This window comes from Pelodiscus sinensis, chromosome 2 (genome assembly GCF_052426305.1).
Source record: "Pelodiscus sinensis isolate ZL-2025 chromosome 2, ASM5242630v1, whole genome shotgun sequence".
Lineage (NCBI taxonomy): Eukaryota > Metazoa > Chordata > Testudines > Trionychidae > Pelodiscus > Pelodiscus sinensis.
This window is the reverse complement of record NC_143053.1, coordinates 107,324,343-107,338,274: the sequence shown is the minus strand read 5'-3', so window position 1 is coordinate 107,338,274 and position 13,932 is coordinate 107,324,343. Positions and strand designations below refer to the sequence as shown.

Sequence of the window (13,932 nt, the reverse complement as noted above, 5' to 3'; positions counted from 1 at the left end):
GGTACAAAGAAGAGTTCAAGTGGAGGGGAGAACAGGAAATCTGAACTTGGGGAACACAGTCATAATGAAAAGTGCCCCAATCTGCAAGTTGCCAAGCATTGCCAGCAAAACATCAAATATTCTCAACTTGCAGTGACTTTGAATTCCTGACAGGATTAGGTTGAAAACGAAGGACATGCTGGTGCACAATGATAACATCAGTGTTTGGCACTGTCAATAGTAATACTGGTGGGAGGTGACGAAAAGTACTTTTTGTACCAGCATTTGAGATAAAATAAATGTAAATGGATTTCTGGAATAGTTTGGCAATGATGAAACTTCCTCCTCCTTTTCTTTTCTCTATATGATAAACAGGGCGTGCTCAACTTTCTGTCCAGGCTGTTTATGGGTGCTGGGTTTTTTTTTTCCAAATTTTTCTTGAGTGCATACAGTCCTCCATCCTGGTGTAAACTATGAAAAATTGGAGAGGTCTCAAGTTTCTATTAGAGTCTAAAAGCGTGAAGCTGTGATGGTGGTTAGCTGGTTTTAATGAGTCAAAGATAAGCCAATAAAGTGACTTCTTTGACAAGGTGTAGTCATTGCATAGTTACAATATACAATAGACTTCCAATAATCCGGCACCGTTGGGACCCAGAGGGTGCTGGATTATCGGATATGCAGGAGTATCAGGAGGTACTCCGGCGGGGGGCTGTGATGGGTCTGCTGGGACTCGCACTGCGACCGGGGTCGGCGGGGAACAGCGTGGCGAGGGGCGAACCCTCTGACATTTTTCAGAGAGGCGGGGAAAGCCCCGCGCAGCCGCTGGCGACAGGCTAGTTGGGGCTGTAAGCTGCAGTGGTGGACTTGGGGAAGCGGCAGAGCAGAGCAGAGCAGCTGGGGTGCTGCCGGGTTGGTCCCACAGTATCGCCCCTCACCTGAGCGGCGCTGTAGGACCAACCCGGCAGCACCCCAGCTGCTCTGCTCTGCCGCTTCCCCAAGTCCACTGCAGCCGTTTGCCACCTGCCTGCAAGTGGCGGACTTGGGGAAGTGGCAGGGCAGAGCAGCTGGGGTGCTGCTGGGTTGGTCCCGCAGCACTGCCCCTTGCCTCGCTCCCTCTCCTCAGCCGCCGCTTGCAGCCCCAGCTGGCCTGTAGCAGGCAGCTGCGCAGTGCTTCCCCCCGCCTCCCGGCAAAACAGTGGAAGGTTCGCCCCTCAGCGCGTCATTCCCTGAAGATCCCACTCCCCGGCCAAACGCAGTGTGGATCCCGGTAGACCCGTCACGGGAATAATCCCCTTCCCCTCTCCTCCACTTCCCTTTCCCAGCCCATGAGCACACATGGGGTTCACAGGAGCTCCAATTGTCTGGCTGGCTGGAGCACTTCCGGGTTCCAGTTGATGCCGGACTAGCAGGAATGCTGGACCACCGGATGCCTAATGTATGGAAATTGAATGTCTGTGGTCTTGTTGAGGTAAAGTTATTACCTCAACTGAGGGGGGAGAAAAGGAAAGCAGGGACTTTCCATTTTAAAGAGCAGTCTATTAAGCCCCTGGAAGAACTGACTAGCAAACAGAGAAATGTTAGAAGTACAGAAGATAAATATTAAGGATATGGAATATCTTAGATGGTGTGTTTTAGAGATCTAAAGTTTTCCATTTAATTTATCAAAGTAAGTAACAGGCAGGTGAACTTGTCTGCCAGAAGCAGTTAATTTTACTGCACTTTGAGTAACAGGATATTTCCGGTCCTATCCTGTGCATCTCTCCACATTAACGTGACCTGCTCAGTGTAGTCTTTCTTTTATCTTTCAGAATGATATCTTCTTAAGACATTATGACAAAGGCCCCTGCAGAAACAAACTAGGCCATTCTCGAGCCTCAGTAATGTGGAACAGAACACAGGTATGCTGATAACCAGCTCAAACAGAGCAAAGACAAACATTAAGGCTGTGTCTAGACTGGCAAGTTTTTCCGCAAAATCATCTGCTTTTGCGGAAAAACTTGCCAGTTGTCTACACTGGCCGTTTGAATTTCTGCAAGAACACTGACGATCTCATGTAAGATCGTCAGTGTTCTTGCGGAAATACTGTGCTGCTCCCGTTCGGGCAAAAGCCCTCTTGTGCAAATCATTTGCGCAAGAGGGCCAGTGTAAACAGCACAGTATTGTTTTCCGCAAAAAAGCTCCGATTGCGAAGATGGCGATCAGGCTTTTTTGCGGAAAACTGCGTCTAGATTGGCCATGGACGCTTTTCCGCAAAAAGTGCTTTTGCGGAAAAGCATCCTGCCAATCTAGACGTGCTTTTCCGAAAATGCTTTTAACGGAAAACTTTTCCGTTAAAAGCATTTTCGGAAAATCATGCCAGTGTAGATGTAGCCTAAGAGAAAGGCAATTTCACCTTTCACTTAATTGTCACATGTGTGAGCGCGCACACACATATACACAGACACACACACCCACTTTATCTTCCTATTTGTTAAAATGTTTTTTTTCTCTCCCTTTAAACTTTGCAGGTTGTGGGGATCCTGGTGGGGCTGGGTATCCTAGCACTAGTGACTTCTCCCTTGCTTCTTGTGGCATCACCATGCATCATCTGCTGTGTCTGCAAATCCTGCAGGGGGAAAAAGAAAAAGCATGACCCACCGACAACTTAAAATCCGTGTCTGTCTGTTTCTGCCTCCGTTTATATAGTAATGTATGTGAGAGAGCACAAAGATGGGGATTTGGTGCCATACCTAGCAAATAATTCTCCTTCTCCTTGCCATCTTTGGGAATAAGTGCCTATTGTTTTCAGGCCAATAGATTGCTTGCAAGTGACAGTGCAGGAATTGACTGGGGGATTGTAGTGTGTGTACTTTGAATTTTAAAAAGGTCACAGTCAAGTAATTCAACCACAGATATGATCCACCTTTAAAACTGTTAGACTCTTGTTGAAAGAGGGATCTTACAGAACTTGGCCATGTTTTTATCCTGCATTGTGGTTGTTTTGCTTCCACAGAGCCAGTCGTGCAGCCCACAGAGGGAATACAGGTCAATGAACAAACCCACTTCTTGGTATTCTGCTAATTATAAAGTAAAAGAAGAAATGTAATGCTATTATCTGCTGGCTTGTGATTGATTAAAATAACATACATACATTTAAGTAACTTCCTTTCAACATAGGCCTCAGCATTTTGTGTTAAAGAGGTAATATGGGGAAGGAGAATACCAGAGAGAGAATGAGGAGGCTATTTACCAAGAATGGATTCTGGTAATTATCAAATTGTAATTAAATCATTGTGTGGCTTATACTTCAGTGAACACACATTCATACCACACCATTTAATTTTTGTACATCATTACATTTTGGAGTACATCATTACTGATCTATACTATAAACTATGTTTAGATTATATTTAGGCATATTTTCTAAGAGCTGTGAAAATACCATGTACATCTCACAGTACAAATATAAAATCCGGCATATAGCTATTGCAGACTCTGATCTTAATTGGATATTCATAACTATGAATAATTGGGCCAAAGTAGATGCTGTTGATTGTCAATGGTATTTTTATGACTGATCTCAGTGGAAGCAATAGCAATCAATAAAAGTTTTTTTCCCCTTTATAGGAAAGAATAACTCATTTTCCAATGCCTCAATGGCAATCACTTTCTTGTATTTGCTGTTTGAAAAAGTGATGTTACAAGTCAATTATGACACATTTTCCTTGAAATGTTAGGTTTATATATATATAAACCATATATATATATATATATATATATATATATATATATATATATATATATATATATGGCTGCTACATTCTTGGGCTCTACCTACTTGTGGCTCCATTTCCCTCTGCCTTTTGTGGGTACCGTGGATAATGTAAACTTGTGGAAATTAATATAATGTTTTAGCGAAGGCCATATTCTCTCATAGAATATGCAGTATACCAAATATAAAGCATGCATGTATATGTGTGGTGTATATGTACATAATATTTTGTGTACATAAACAGAGGATTTTTAAACATTTTAACAGGTTATACAGGGTAGCCACAAGAACCTTGTAAAAATTACTCTTTACAGGTTAGAGATGTGGCCAAGCCAACCACCAATGAATCTATTTTAGAATCATTGCAACTGTAATCATTGGTACTTATTCCTTCTATTCCCCAAAAGGGTAAAAGAGCACTGTTCCTAATGATTTATTTGCAGTTCATTTAAAATTAAAAATTAATTTAATTTACGATTTAAAGCTGTCATTTAATTTGGTACTTCACTGCAAGCAGGGTGATTCTGATCTCAGCTATGCCAACATAAATTTAGAGTAACTCTTCTGAGGCTCATGGGTTTCAATCTGGATTTGCGTGAGAATAACTAAAATTCTGATCCATGGTGTTTATACCTCCATTGCTTACTTGTATTGTGGGCTCCTGTTTGTGCATTTGATGTTTGACTTATGTGAGTTTGCACTACAGTCTGTAGTACATCCCTTACCAACAGGGGCTGGAATTAAGGAAAACTCAGTGATGCAAAGTCAGAAATAATATTAGGCACCCAGTCCTCTAGCCTACCCTCCCTCACAGGCCTGAAAGAGAAAGCTAAAGTGAACGTCAATTTTATTTTGTTTGGCTAAGCCTCAGGAACCTTGCCTTCTTGGCAGCTGTAAATGTGACCTTTTCATTCAACTTCTTCCTCCTGGTTGCTGAAATCGTGGTAAATGTCTTATTTAAGGAAGTCTGCTCTACAGATTATGATATCAGGGACAAATAATAGTGTCTGCTTCTGTTTGGGGAAAAAAATTAATGTTGAATAAATTTGTTACCAATCATGACCTGAAGGTAGATGATGTAACTATTTATTCTCCATCCAGAGCTTCTAAATGAAGCAGGAAGATAGTTAATACATTCTAAATATAGAGTACAATGCAAGCCAATGTGATTCATGTTAAGCTGAGAGTATTTTGTGTGTGTGTGTGTGTGTGTGTGTGTGTGTTTTCTTTAGAAGCGGTAATGGTGGTGGTTCAGGGAGAAGAGGTTACTTATGACAAATTAAACAGTACATTTTTTTCTGCCTACGCTTTTACAGCACCACTGTCATTTATAGTTTATCCAAGAACTTCTAGTAGAGAAACTCACTTGAACGAGTTCCCAAGAATAAATTGGAGAGCTGTAAAGTCTTTTTAATCACAACCAATGCTGTGATATTCAATATCTCTCGCCTATTAAACCTTATGGTGGGTTTTTTTTCATATTTTGCATGTTTTCATTCTGGTCAAACAATTGTTCACACAGTGGCGTTGGGACAATTCTTCCCTTCCTGTATACGCTGACAGTGTTTCCTAACAAATGAGGCAATTCCTTTTCTTAATTTTGAAAGCTTTGTCAATAATACTGCACTTACAAACTAGGGGCCAAATTCTGCCCTGAATTATACAGATGAAACTAAGAGCAGAATTTTGCCCAATATGCTTTGGCACAGGGTGTACCTCCCTTAACCATGACTCCCTGGTCTGGCAATATCTGTGGTCCGACATGAGCCACGGATGTTCCTGGACCACAGAGCCCAAAAACAGGGAGGTCTGGTGGTGGGGCAGAAGGGCTGTGTGGGGCACCGGTGACTCAGCTGGGATCCCAGAGTGTGTGTGTGGGGGAGGGGAAGGATGGATGCTATGGTGGGAAGTTCTGGCCCCAGTGGAACTTCCTGGTTCTAGTGGCAACCAGGGAGCTCTGGACCCATCCCCTGCCGTGGAGCTCCAGCCACGTTCTGGCTCCAGGAGCTGGGGAACTCCAGCCCAATTGGCAGCCTGGGCCACAGAGCTCCATCCCCACCCCTCGGCTCTGGCTCCAGCTGTGGAGTCAGGCGATTGTGGAGCTCTGCCCTGGCTGTGCAGCACTCTGACTCCAGCAGCAGTGGGCACAGGGAGAGCCTGTGGGGGCTGAGGCAGCAGTGGGGGCAGGAAGCAGCCATAGCTCGATGGCAGCACAGCCACGAGGGGGAGGGACCTTCCCTAGGTGGTAAATACCCTCCTTCGGGACCAGTCAGGTCACAAGGGTGCAAGACCAGCGAGGCGAGGTCCAGCCTGTAATTGTATTCCTGAATTAAATTAACAGAATGCAAATTTGTCCCTTTCCAGTATTATAGAATGACCTACATTTAATGGCAATCTCTGGTTGTTTAACAAACATTAGATTTTAAAAAATGATTCAGAATCTAAAGCTTAATTTCCTTTATGACGCTAATTCAGAGTACTAGATTTGGTTAATTTAAATACCGAAGGGCCACAATACTGAAAAACCAGCTGATGGAATAAATTTTACTTTAGGTTCATTATTTTAGAATCATGATAGTTTATTTCACAAGCAAGAAAGATCACTGGATAATTAATCAACAGCATTTCAAAACTATTTTTATAGTTGAAACTATGAACCTTCCCAGCCTGGTTTTCCTTAAAAAGGGTGCTGCATCAACCCATCTTGGTTTGAGAAAGCAGAGTTTCTGTGAGGCTGCACAGCTTAAGGGTTTGTCTCTACTTACTGAGGCTACATCTACACTGCGTGTTTTTTTGGCAGAAGATATGTAAATGAAGTGCTAATTTGCATATATCATGCTAATTTGCATATCCTCTTCCAATCCTTTTTGCAGAAAGGGCTTTTTATTGCAAAAACCTCATGTAGATGGGACCATTTATCAGAAAAAAACCATTTGCGCAAGAGCTTATAAACCTCATTTTTTGAGGAATAAGGTCTCTTGCGCAAAAGGTTTTTTTTCCCGACAAATGGTCTCATCTACACAGGGCTTTTTATTGCAAAAACCTCTTCTGCAAAAAGGCTCGGAAGAGGATTTGCAAATGAGAGCATGAGATATGCAAATGAACACTCCATTTGCATATCTTCTGCCAAAAAACCCACGCAGTATAGACATAGCCTGAGAGAGAGAGCTCTGCAGCTTCTGTCTCCTAGGGTTCAATTTAATGGGTGAAGTAAGGACCTGCTAAGTCGACTGCTGAGGGAGCACCCGTTGACTCCAGTACTCCACCGAGTAAGGAAGTCAATAAGAGAGTTTCTCCCATTGACCTCCCACAGTGGGGTTGCCACAGATGCTATTCACATAGCTGGAGTTGCATATTACTTATCTTAGGTCTACTATCTCTTAGTGTAGAGCTGGCCTATGCACTGATGATGTTAACACATGTGCTAACTTTACATGAATGCTTAAGTACTGGTCGCATTAGGACTCTTTTACCTGGTGTAGCTGTTGCTTGGTTATTCTGCACCACTGCTGCTCAGATAATCAAGTGGCCACAGCGAGTCTGTTCTGGGATTCCAAAGAAACAACTTTAAATTGAAGGTTTTTAAGTGTTTGTTTATGAACAAGTGTACACTAAGTGGCAAATGCAGTATAAGCAAAACAGTACAGCCAAAGATCCAAAGAGTCCTGGGACTCGGCCTACTTCTGATTTTTTTTTTTTTTTTTTTTTTTGTAATGCCACCCACCCTCTTAAAACTCCAGATTTTTTCAATGAGTTTTGGATGTCAGAACCACATTTGAGTCAGACTGTGCCAGAATTTACTTCTATGATTACTGTCTATCTACTGTCTGCCCCCTCCCCCCAATTCTTTTGATGTTGTAGTGACTAGCTACACTACTCGGAGACTAGCATACTCCAAGGCATTAATGATTAGCAGACTGAGCCTAGGACTGATGGGCTGAACTTTTCTCCTTTCCAATCCCAGCACTAACACTGATTTGTTTTGTGGCCTTGGGGAAGTCATCCCTGTAGTTGGTCAGCTAAAATTATTTGTCACTCCTCAGAACATAGGCCCTGGCTCGTGTTCTCTGTAAACTGAGCACTTGGGCGGCCACCTAGGAGGAATTCAAATGCTACCTAGCTGATTAGCAGAGTGCCCACAGCCAGCAGCATGTGTTTCTCCTGGTGGTGTCATCCACACATGCCTCTGTGCACATAACAAAACTTTTCCTACACATGGATGGGAAACAGAGTGAACATTGGCCCAGGTACCTAATTTCAAAGGTTCTGTGTTTAAATTTTGGGTGTTCAGCATCTCTGAAATTAGGCTGTTGACCTCTAAAGAATGGTACCAAAAATTAGAGGCCACTTTCAGAAAATTAACCTCAATGGGCTTTATCTTCAGCTGATGTAAATTTTCATAGTTTCATGCAGTCAATGGAGCTATGCAAAATATACCGGATGATAATCTGCCCTTATGTCTCTCAGGTCCCAATTATAAAATGAGGCTAATGCCTGCCTACAATAAGCACCATTAAATGGTCAATATTTCCATGTTTATGGTATGACTGCTTCTCTGAGGTATCTATAAACTTGAAAAGATCTTTAGTCAATGCTGCAGTAATGGATTATTTTTAATGGTGCATTATTTACTTACCTCAGAGAAGGGGATAAGGATTAATAGTAGTTAATGTTAGTACAGTGCTTTCAAGATGTTAAGTCCTACAATACTGCTATTTGTCCAGTAACATAATATAAAATAAGTCAAAAGAAAATCTAAAACTGTACATAATGTTTACACAGTTACATTATAATGAATATTAAATGACATTTTATTTTATGTGAAAATATGTACATTAGCAAAGATCAGTTTCACCTCTCAATTGTCAAAAAGAAGTGGTGATAACAAAATCAACATTTGTCTGACATATCTGGGTATCGATGAGTGCCTGTAGTGCTTACTGCTTTTGTTACACTTGAGTTACTTCCTTTTCCATTGCTCTTATCTTTTTTATGCAGATTCTTTTAAAGATGATACTTTTTCACACTTTGTTTGAGGCCAGATATTTTAAAACAAAATAAGTGGAGCAATTTAGTTACATGGGGATGAAAACCTCTAGCATTTTATCCTATATTATAATGAGATTTTCTAAATTCAGGTACTCATTGAAGCTAGAAATTTTGAACTTGGTTTATTTTGTGACTCATTAATACTTAAAATTTGCTAATGGAATGTGTAGACTAATGGCTCTTGTGGAGGTATGAGGGATAGAAGCCCCTGATGCTTATGAGTTTCAGACAAGAGACATTTGTCTTAGTCCTGGGGGATTATAATGGAGGGGAAAAAAAAAGTCGAGATAGATATTCATGTTAAATACATCCAAACATGATTACATTTCACTACTGACCATCCCAGGATTCCAATCCCTATAAAGTTATGTCTACACTGCAGAGGTATCTCGGAAAAACTATGCTGCATCCAGGGAATGTGTCTGTTCTTCCAAAATGTTTTCGGAAGAGCAGACGTGCTTTTTTGGCATCCCTGTAAACCTCGTTTTATGAGGAAGAAAGGATGTTCTGCAAATGGGTTTTTTCCCGACATTTGGCCCAGTGTAGACAGCCAAATGTCAGAAAAGCCTCGTCTGAAAAAAGAAGTGGTTCACAATTTGTATAGCTTTTTCTGGAAGAGCAGTGCAGTATAGACATAGGCTTGGGCTGCATCTAGACTGGCATGATTTTGCGCAAATACTTTTAACGGAAAAGTTTTTCTGTTAAAAGTATTTGCACAAGAGCACGTCTACACTGGCATGTGCCTTTGTGCAAAAGATTTGCTTTTGCACAAAAGCATCCGTGCCAGTGTAGATGCTCTCTTGTGCAAGAAAGCTCTGATGGCCATTTTAGCCATCTGGCTTTCTTGTGCAAGAAATTAACGTTACTGTCTACACTGGCCCTCTTGCACAAGAATACTTGTGCAAAAGGGCTTATCCCTGAGTGGGAGCATCAAAGTATTTGCGCAAGAACCACTGATTTTGTACAGTAAAAAGTCAGTGTTCTTGCGCAAATACTCGCGGCCAGTGTAGACAGGCGGCAAGATTTTGCACAAAAGCAGCCACTTTTGCGCAAAATCATGCCAGTCTAGACGCAGCCTAAATGTATTTGGAGTTCTGATACACTTACAGGAATTTGAAATCTGATCCTGCATACAGTCACACAAACAGGGGTGACATTATTCACAAGTAGCTCCATACTATACTTTAATTTGGTGTTTTATAATAATTTTTAAAAGTAGCTCATGATAGACATTAAAATACCTCTCTTGGAAGTGCCAACTCTCATACCATTCCAAATACTGATGGATAGATAAACTTGCTGCTAGGATTTTGGAAAACATCAGTATACATCTAATTTTTAAGTAACTCTAGAGCCTGATCAGCAAATCATAAAGTCCTGGTCTACACTAGGGAGTTATCCCTTATTTTGAGATAACAAGAAGATTGTCCACACTACCAAGCCCATTATTTTAAAATAATGGCCTTGTGATTTTGAAATAACTCCTGCTTGTCACGAGGAATAGCACTGTTTCAGAATTGTTATTTTGGAAGTTATTATTTTGAAATGAAATAACTTTCTTTGAAATAATTTCCTAGTGTAGACATGCCCTTAGGCACATGCTCAAGTGCTTTACTGAATAGGGATATATGGCTGAACTGAAGCCTCAAAGATTTACTGAGTTATGGCATGGAACTGGGGCTGGCAACAGACTTTGCTGGGCCCTGGGAAATGTGGGTAGGCAGCTCTGGGCCCCTAGAAGGGGCAGAACCTTGGACAGAAGGGGCAGGGGTTGGGGTTACCCTCTCCCTTCAACTCTCAGTACTATCTGGACCATGCTGTGTAGGGCTCTGGTAGTGATTTAAAGGGCCCCCAGGCTCTAGACGCTGTAGCAGTAATGGCAACTTGGAGTCCCAGGCCCTTTGAAATTGCTGGGCTTCAGAGCAACTGCCCCTCCATCCCAAAGGTGGCCCTGCATAGAGCTCAGTTATTCATGATGCTCACAAACGAAAGGTCTGATTCCAAAAACACACTCATCATAATTTCGTACATACATCATACAGTAAGTCATTTATTGTAATTGGCCAACATGGGAAAACTTTTTTATTTTCTGTGTAAATGGTCTTTAACTTGGGTACATTTAATAGTAAAGTTGAATTCCAGGATTGTGCTACAGCTGACTCTACACATTTTTAGGAACAGTCAATAAAAAAAAAGTAGCATGCGAATATGTTTTGCTGTATTCTCCAACGTCGGTGTGCAGCAAGCCAACGTCACTGGATTCAATAGTTAGATAAATTCACTTTCTTGACAACAAAGCGTAACTGTTGGTGATATTGTTGGCTCATGCAGTGCCAGTAGTTTTTAAGGAGATCTCAGTAGGGGATACTGCGTAAAAACTGAAGGCAACTCTCTTAGCCCCTTCCTTATGGGAAAAAAAAACAAAAATTAAAAGCAAAATATTCAGGCACTTAACTTTGAATTCTATTGAGGACTACTGGCCTGTTTGCTGTGAAAAAGAATAAGCAGAGTAAATAATTTGAAATGTGAATAGTTGTTCAAGCATTCTATTTTTAAAGGAATCCATTAGCAAGAAAAAACATAGCATCCAAAGCAGTTATTAGCATCACAATGACTAAGCATGCATTTATACTGTGAGAATTGTTCCCAAGATGCCATATAGTATTAGGTATCTTTAAAAAAAAATAAATAAAGATTTTATTTTAAATGTGTAATTGAATATACAAATAAAGAGAGAGTAGCTCTCCCAATAATGTGAATTGATACCAGTCATGTGTCCCAATCCTACAGTGATTTATGCATGTACTTAGTTTAACCCAATGTGAATAGTATCACTGATGGAGGCTGTTCACAATGAGTAAAACTAATTGTGCAAAACTCTTTGCAGGAGTGAGGTCTCATATTGGGACATAAGGCACAACACCTGATTTTCATATGCATCATTGTTTACATGAAAACATCTTTAATCTGTTGGATAAGGGTAGGAAATGGGGCACTGAATTATTGTATTTGATAAACTGTATGTTAGAGAGGAGTCGTTGTGTTTCAGAAATCAGGAATAAAATTCACCCCTGTGCAAAGGGCCAACTTTAGCTTCCACTGAAGCCTTAGGATGTGTTGGCCTTTTGCTGGCTTTCTGCCACTTGACTGAATTTCACCTAAGATGACTAGATATTGTTTTTTGGTACCTGTTTGAAGTTGCCCCTCCCCTCCAATTAATGTTCTTTCTTCACCATCCTTCTCCTGGTGAAGGGCAAAAGGCTTTGATCTTTGTAAGATTCACTAAACTATTTTTTATGTTTAAAAGAAGGTTGACGTGTAAAGAAATTAGAAATCCTTTTGTAAATTTTGTTTATGATTCAGCATTTAAAAGTTTTACAAATGCAATTTGCTGCGCTCTGTGCATATGTTCATACAATCTATATTTATTTTCTGCCTCTGAGGCTTCTTTGTTTCCCCATCTCCTTCTAATGTCATAAAATGCAACATTAAAGATATAGTGAACAGACATTTGGCTCGCTTTGTTTTTCTTAGCTGTATTTTTAAAACTGGTTCTGTGAACATTCAGTAAAAAAAAATTATGGCAACAGTTTAAGCACATCTGTGGTATTTAATAGGCATGGTGGGGATGTGGATAAGGGACTATGGATAAATGAGGCAGGCTCAGATGTAGCTCTCGAATCTTGGCTTCTTTAACAGAAATTAAACTAAACAAAAATATGTGCATGACCACAGAGTCCTCCACAGAATTATAAAAAGCAGTAGGACTTTAATACAATGAACTCTATAACCAAAAGAGACACGTTTCCTTTCCTAACCTGTACATGGATGCATTGGTGTACAGAAGTAGGGACCATGCTGCAAGAATTCCCTATGCAAGCAGAGCATAGGACTGCAGGGGTTATGTTGGGAAGAGAACATATCAAGAGCTCCATGGAGGATTCTGGGCTGCTCCAAGGACAGTGGAGAAACTCAGAGTCCATGGGAGGTTGCTATACATTAGCACAACTGATTTAAAGCCACCTTTATACCCACTCTTCTGGAGCTGCACCTTCTGTACTGTGGTTCCTGGTTAAGATTCACTAAACTATTTTTATGTTTATGTACAGTACTTCAACCAATCTGTGTCAAGGGAGGACCTTACCTGCACCTGGCTATGTAATTTCAGTTCTGTGTGCCTGTGATAGTGTGAGTAGCCTTAGGCTCACTTCACTTTGGCTATGTCTAGACTGCAAGCCTCTTTCGAAAGAGGCTTTTTCGAAAGATACTTTCGAAAAAGCCTCTTTCGAAAGAGAGCGTCTAGACTGCACACGGAACTTTCGAAAAAGCAAGCCGCTTTCAAGAACGCCTTTTTTTGAAAGAGCACTTTTGAAAAAAGGCGTTCTTCCTCGTGGAATTAGGTTTACCGCCGTCGAAAGAAAAGCCACGTTCTTTCGATTTAATTTCGAAAGAACGCGGCTGCAGTCTAGACGCAGGTGAAGTTTTTTTGAAAAAAGGCTACTTTTTTCGAAAAAAACCCTGAGTCTGGACACAGCCTTTGTGTACTTTGGAAGCATCCTCCCATGAGGTAAATCAATGAGGTAATTGTGTAAGTATTAAGTGATTAACCAGTTAACAAGCCCATCAGTTGAGGACAGCTAAATGGAGGACAGGAAGAGGGAGAGAAGTCTAGAGGGAAAGATCAATGAAGCTTTGGATCTCTGGGAGGTAAGACCTTCCTCCCTGTTCCTAGGAGAATATAACCGTGGGTACCTTCTGTTATAGTCACACTAAGTAAACCACTTGGTGCTAAGTTTGCCATGAGGCCTGTTTACAGTAAAGAGTCCCAAATGAGGGAGTTCTGCCATCTGATCGTGCCATTTAACTCAGATCTCCTATAGTACAGCCAGAAACACGCCACATTCCGAAAGGTTATTCATGCAAACACACACCTGTTCTGACACCAGCACACACTCACTTTTACATGTTTCTGTAGTGATGGCTGTACAAATCTCTGCCACCATTCACACAGGGGTTTGCCATACAAGCTGTTCATCCTGGTGAAGTAAACTTGCGTATTTAATGGAATGTCTAAGTCTTTTCCTCTCCCTGTGAAACCTGACAGCTCTTGGGAGCGCTAACGGTGGGAAACAGGGAGCACATTTGTTGCATTT

General features: G+C 41.2%; 1 protein-coding gene across 5 annotated transcripts in view; it reads left to right on the top strand.

Moving 5' to 3' along the window:
- Positions 1-12,287, top strand: part of RNF144B (ring finger protein 144B) — a 142,559-nt gene extending 130,272 nt beyond the window's left edge. For all 5 annotated transcript variants that reach the window (XM_014572942.4, XM_006121824.5, XM_025183986.3 and 2 more), the window contains 2 exons: positions 1,788-1,877; positions 2,487-12,287. In XM_014572942.4, the coding sequence (XP_014428428.3) occupies positions 1,788-1,877; positions 2,487-2,627 (231 nt within the window). In that variant the 3' untranslated portion in view covers positions 2,628-12,287. The remainder of the gene's footprint in view (positions 1-1,787; positions 1,878-2,486) is intronic.
- The last annotated feature ends 1,645 nt before the right edge of the window (positions 12,288-13,932 follow it).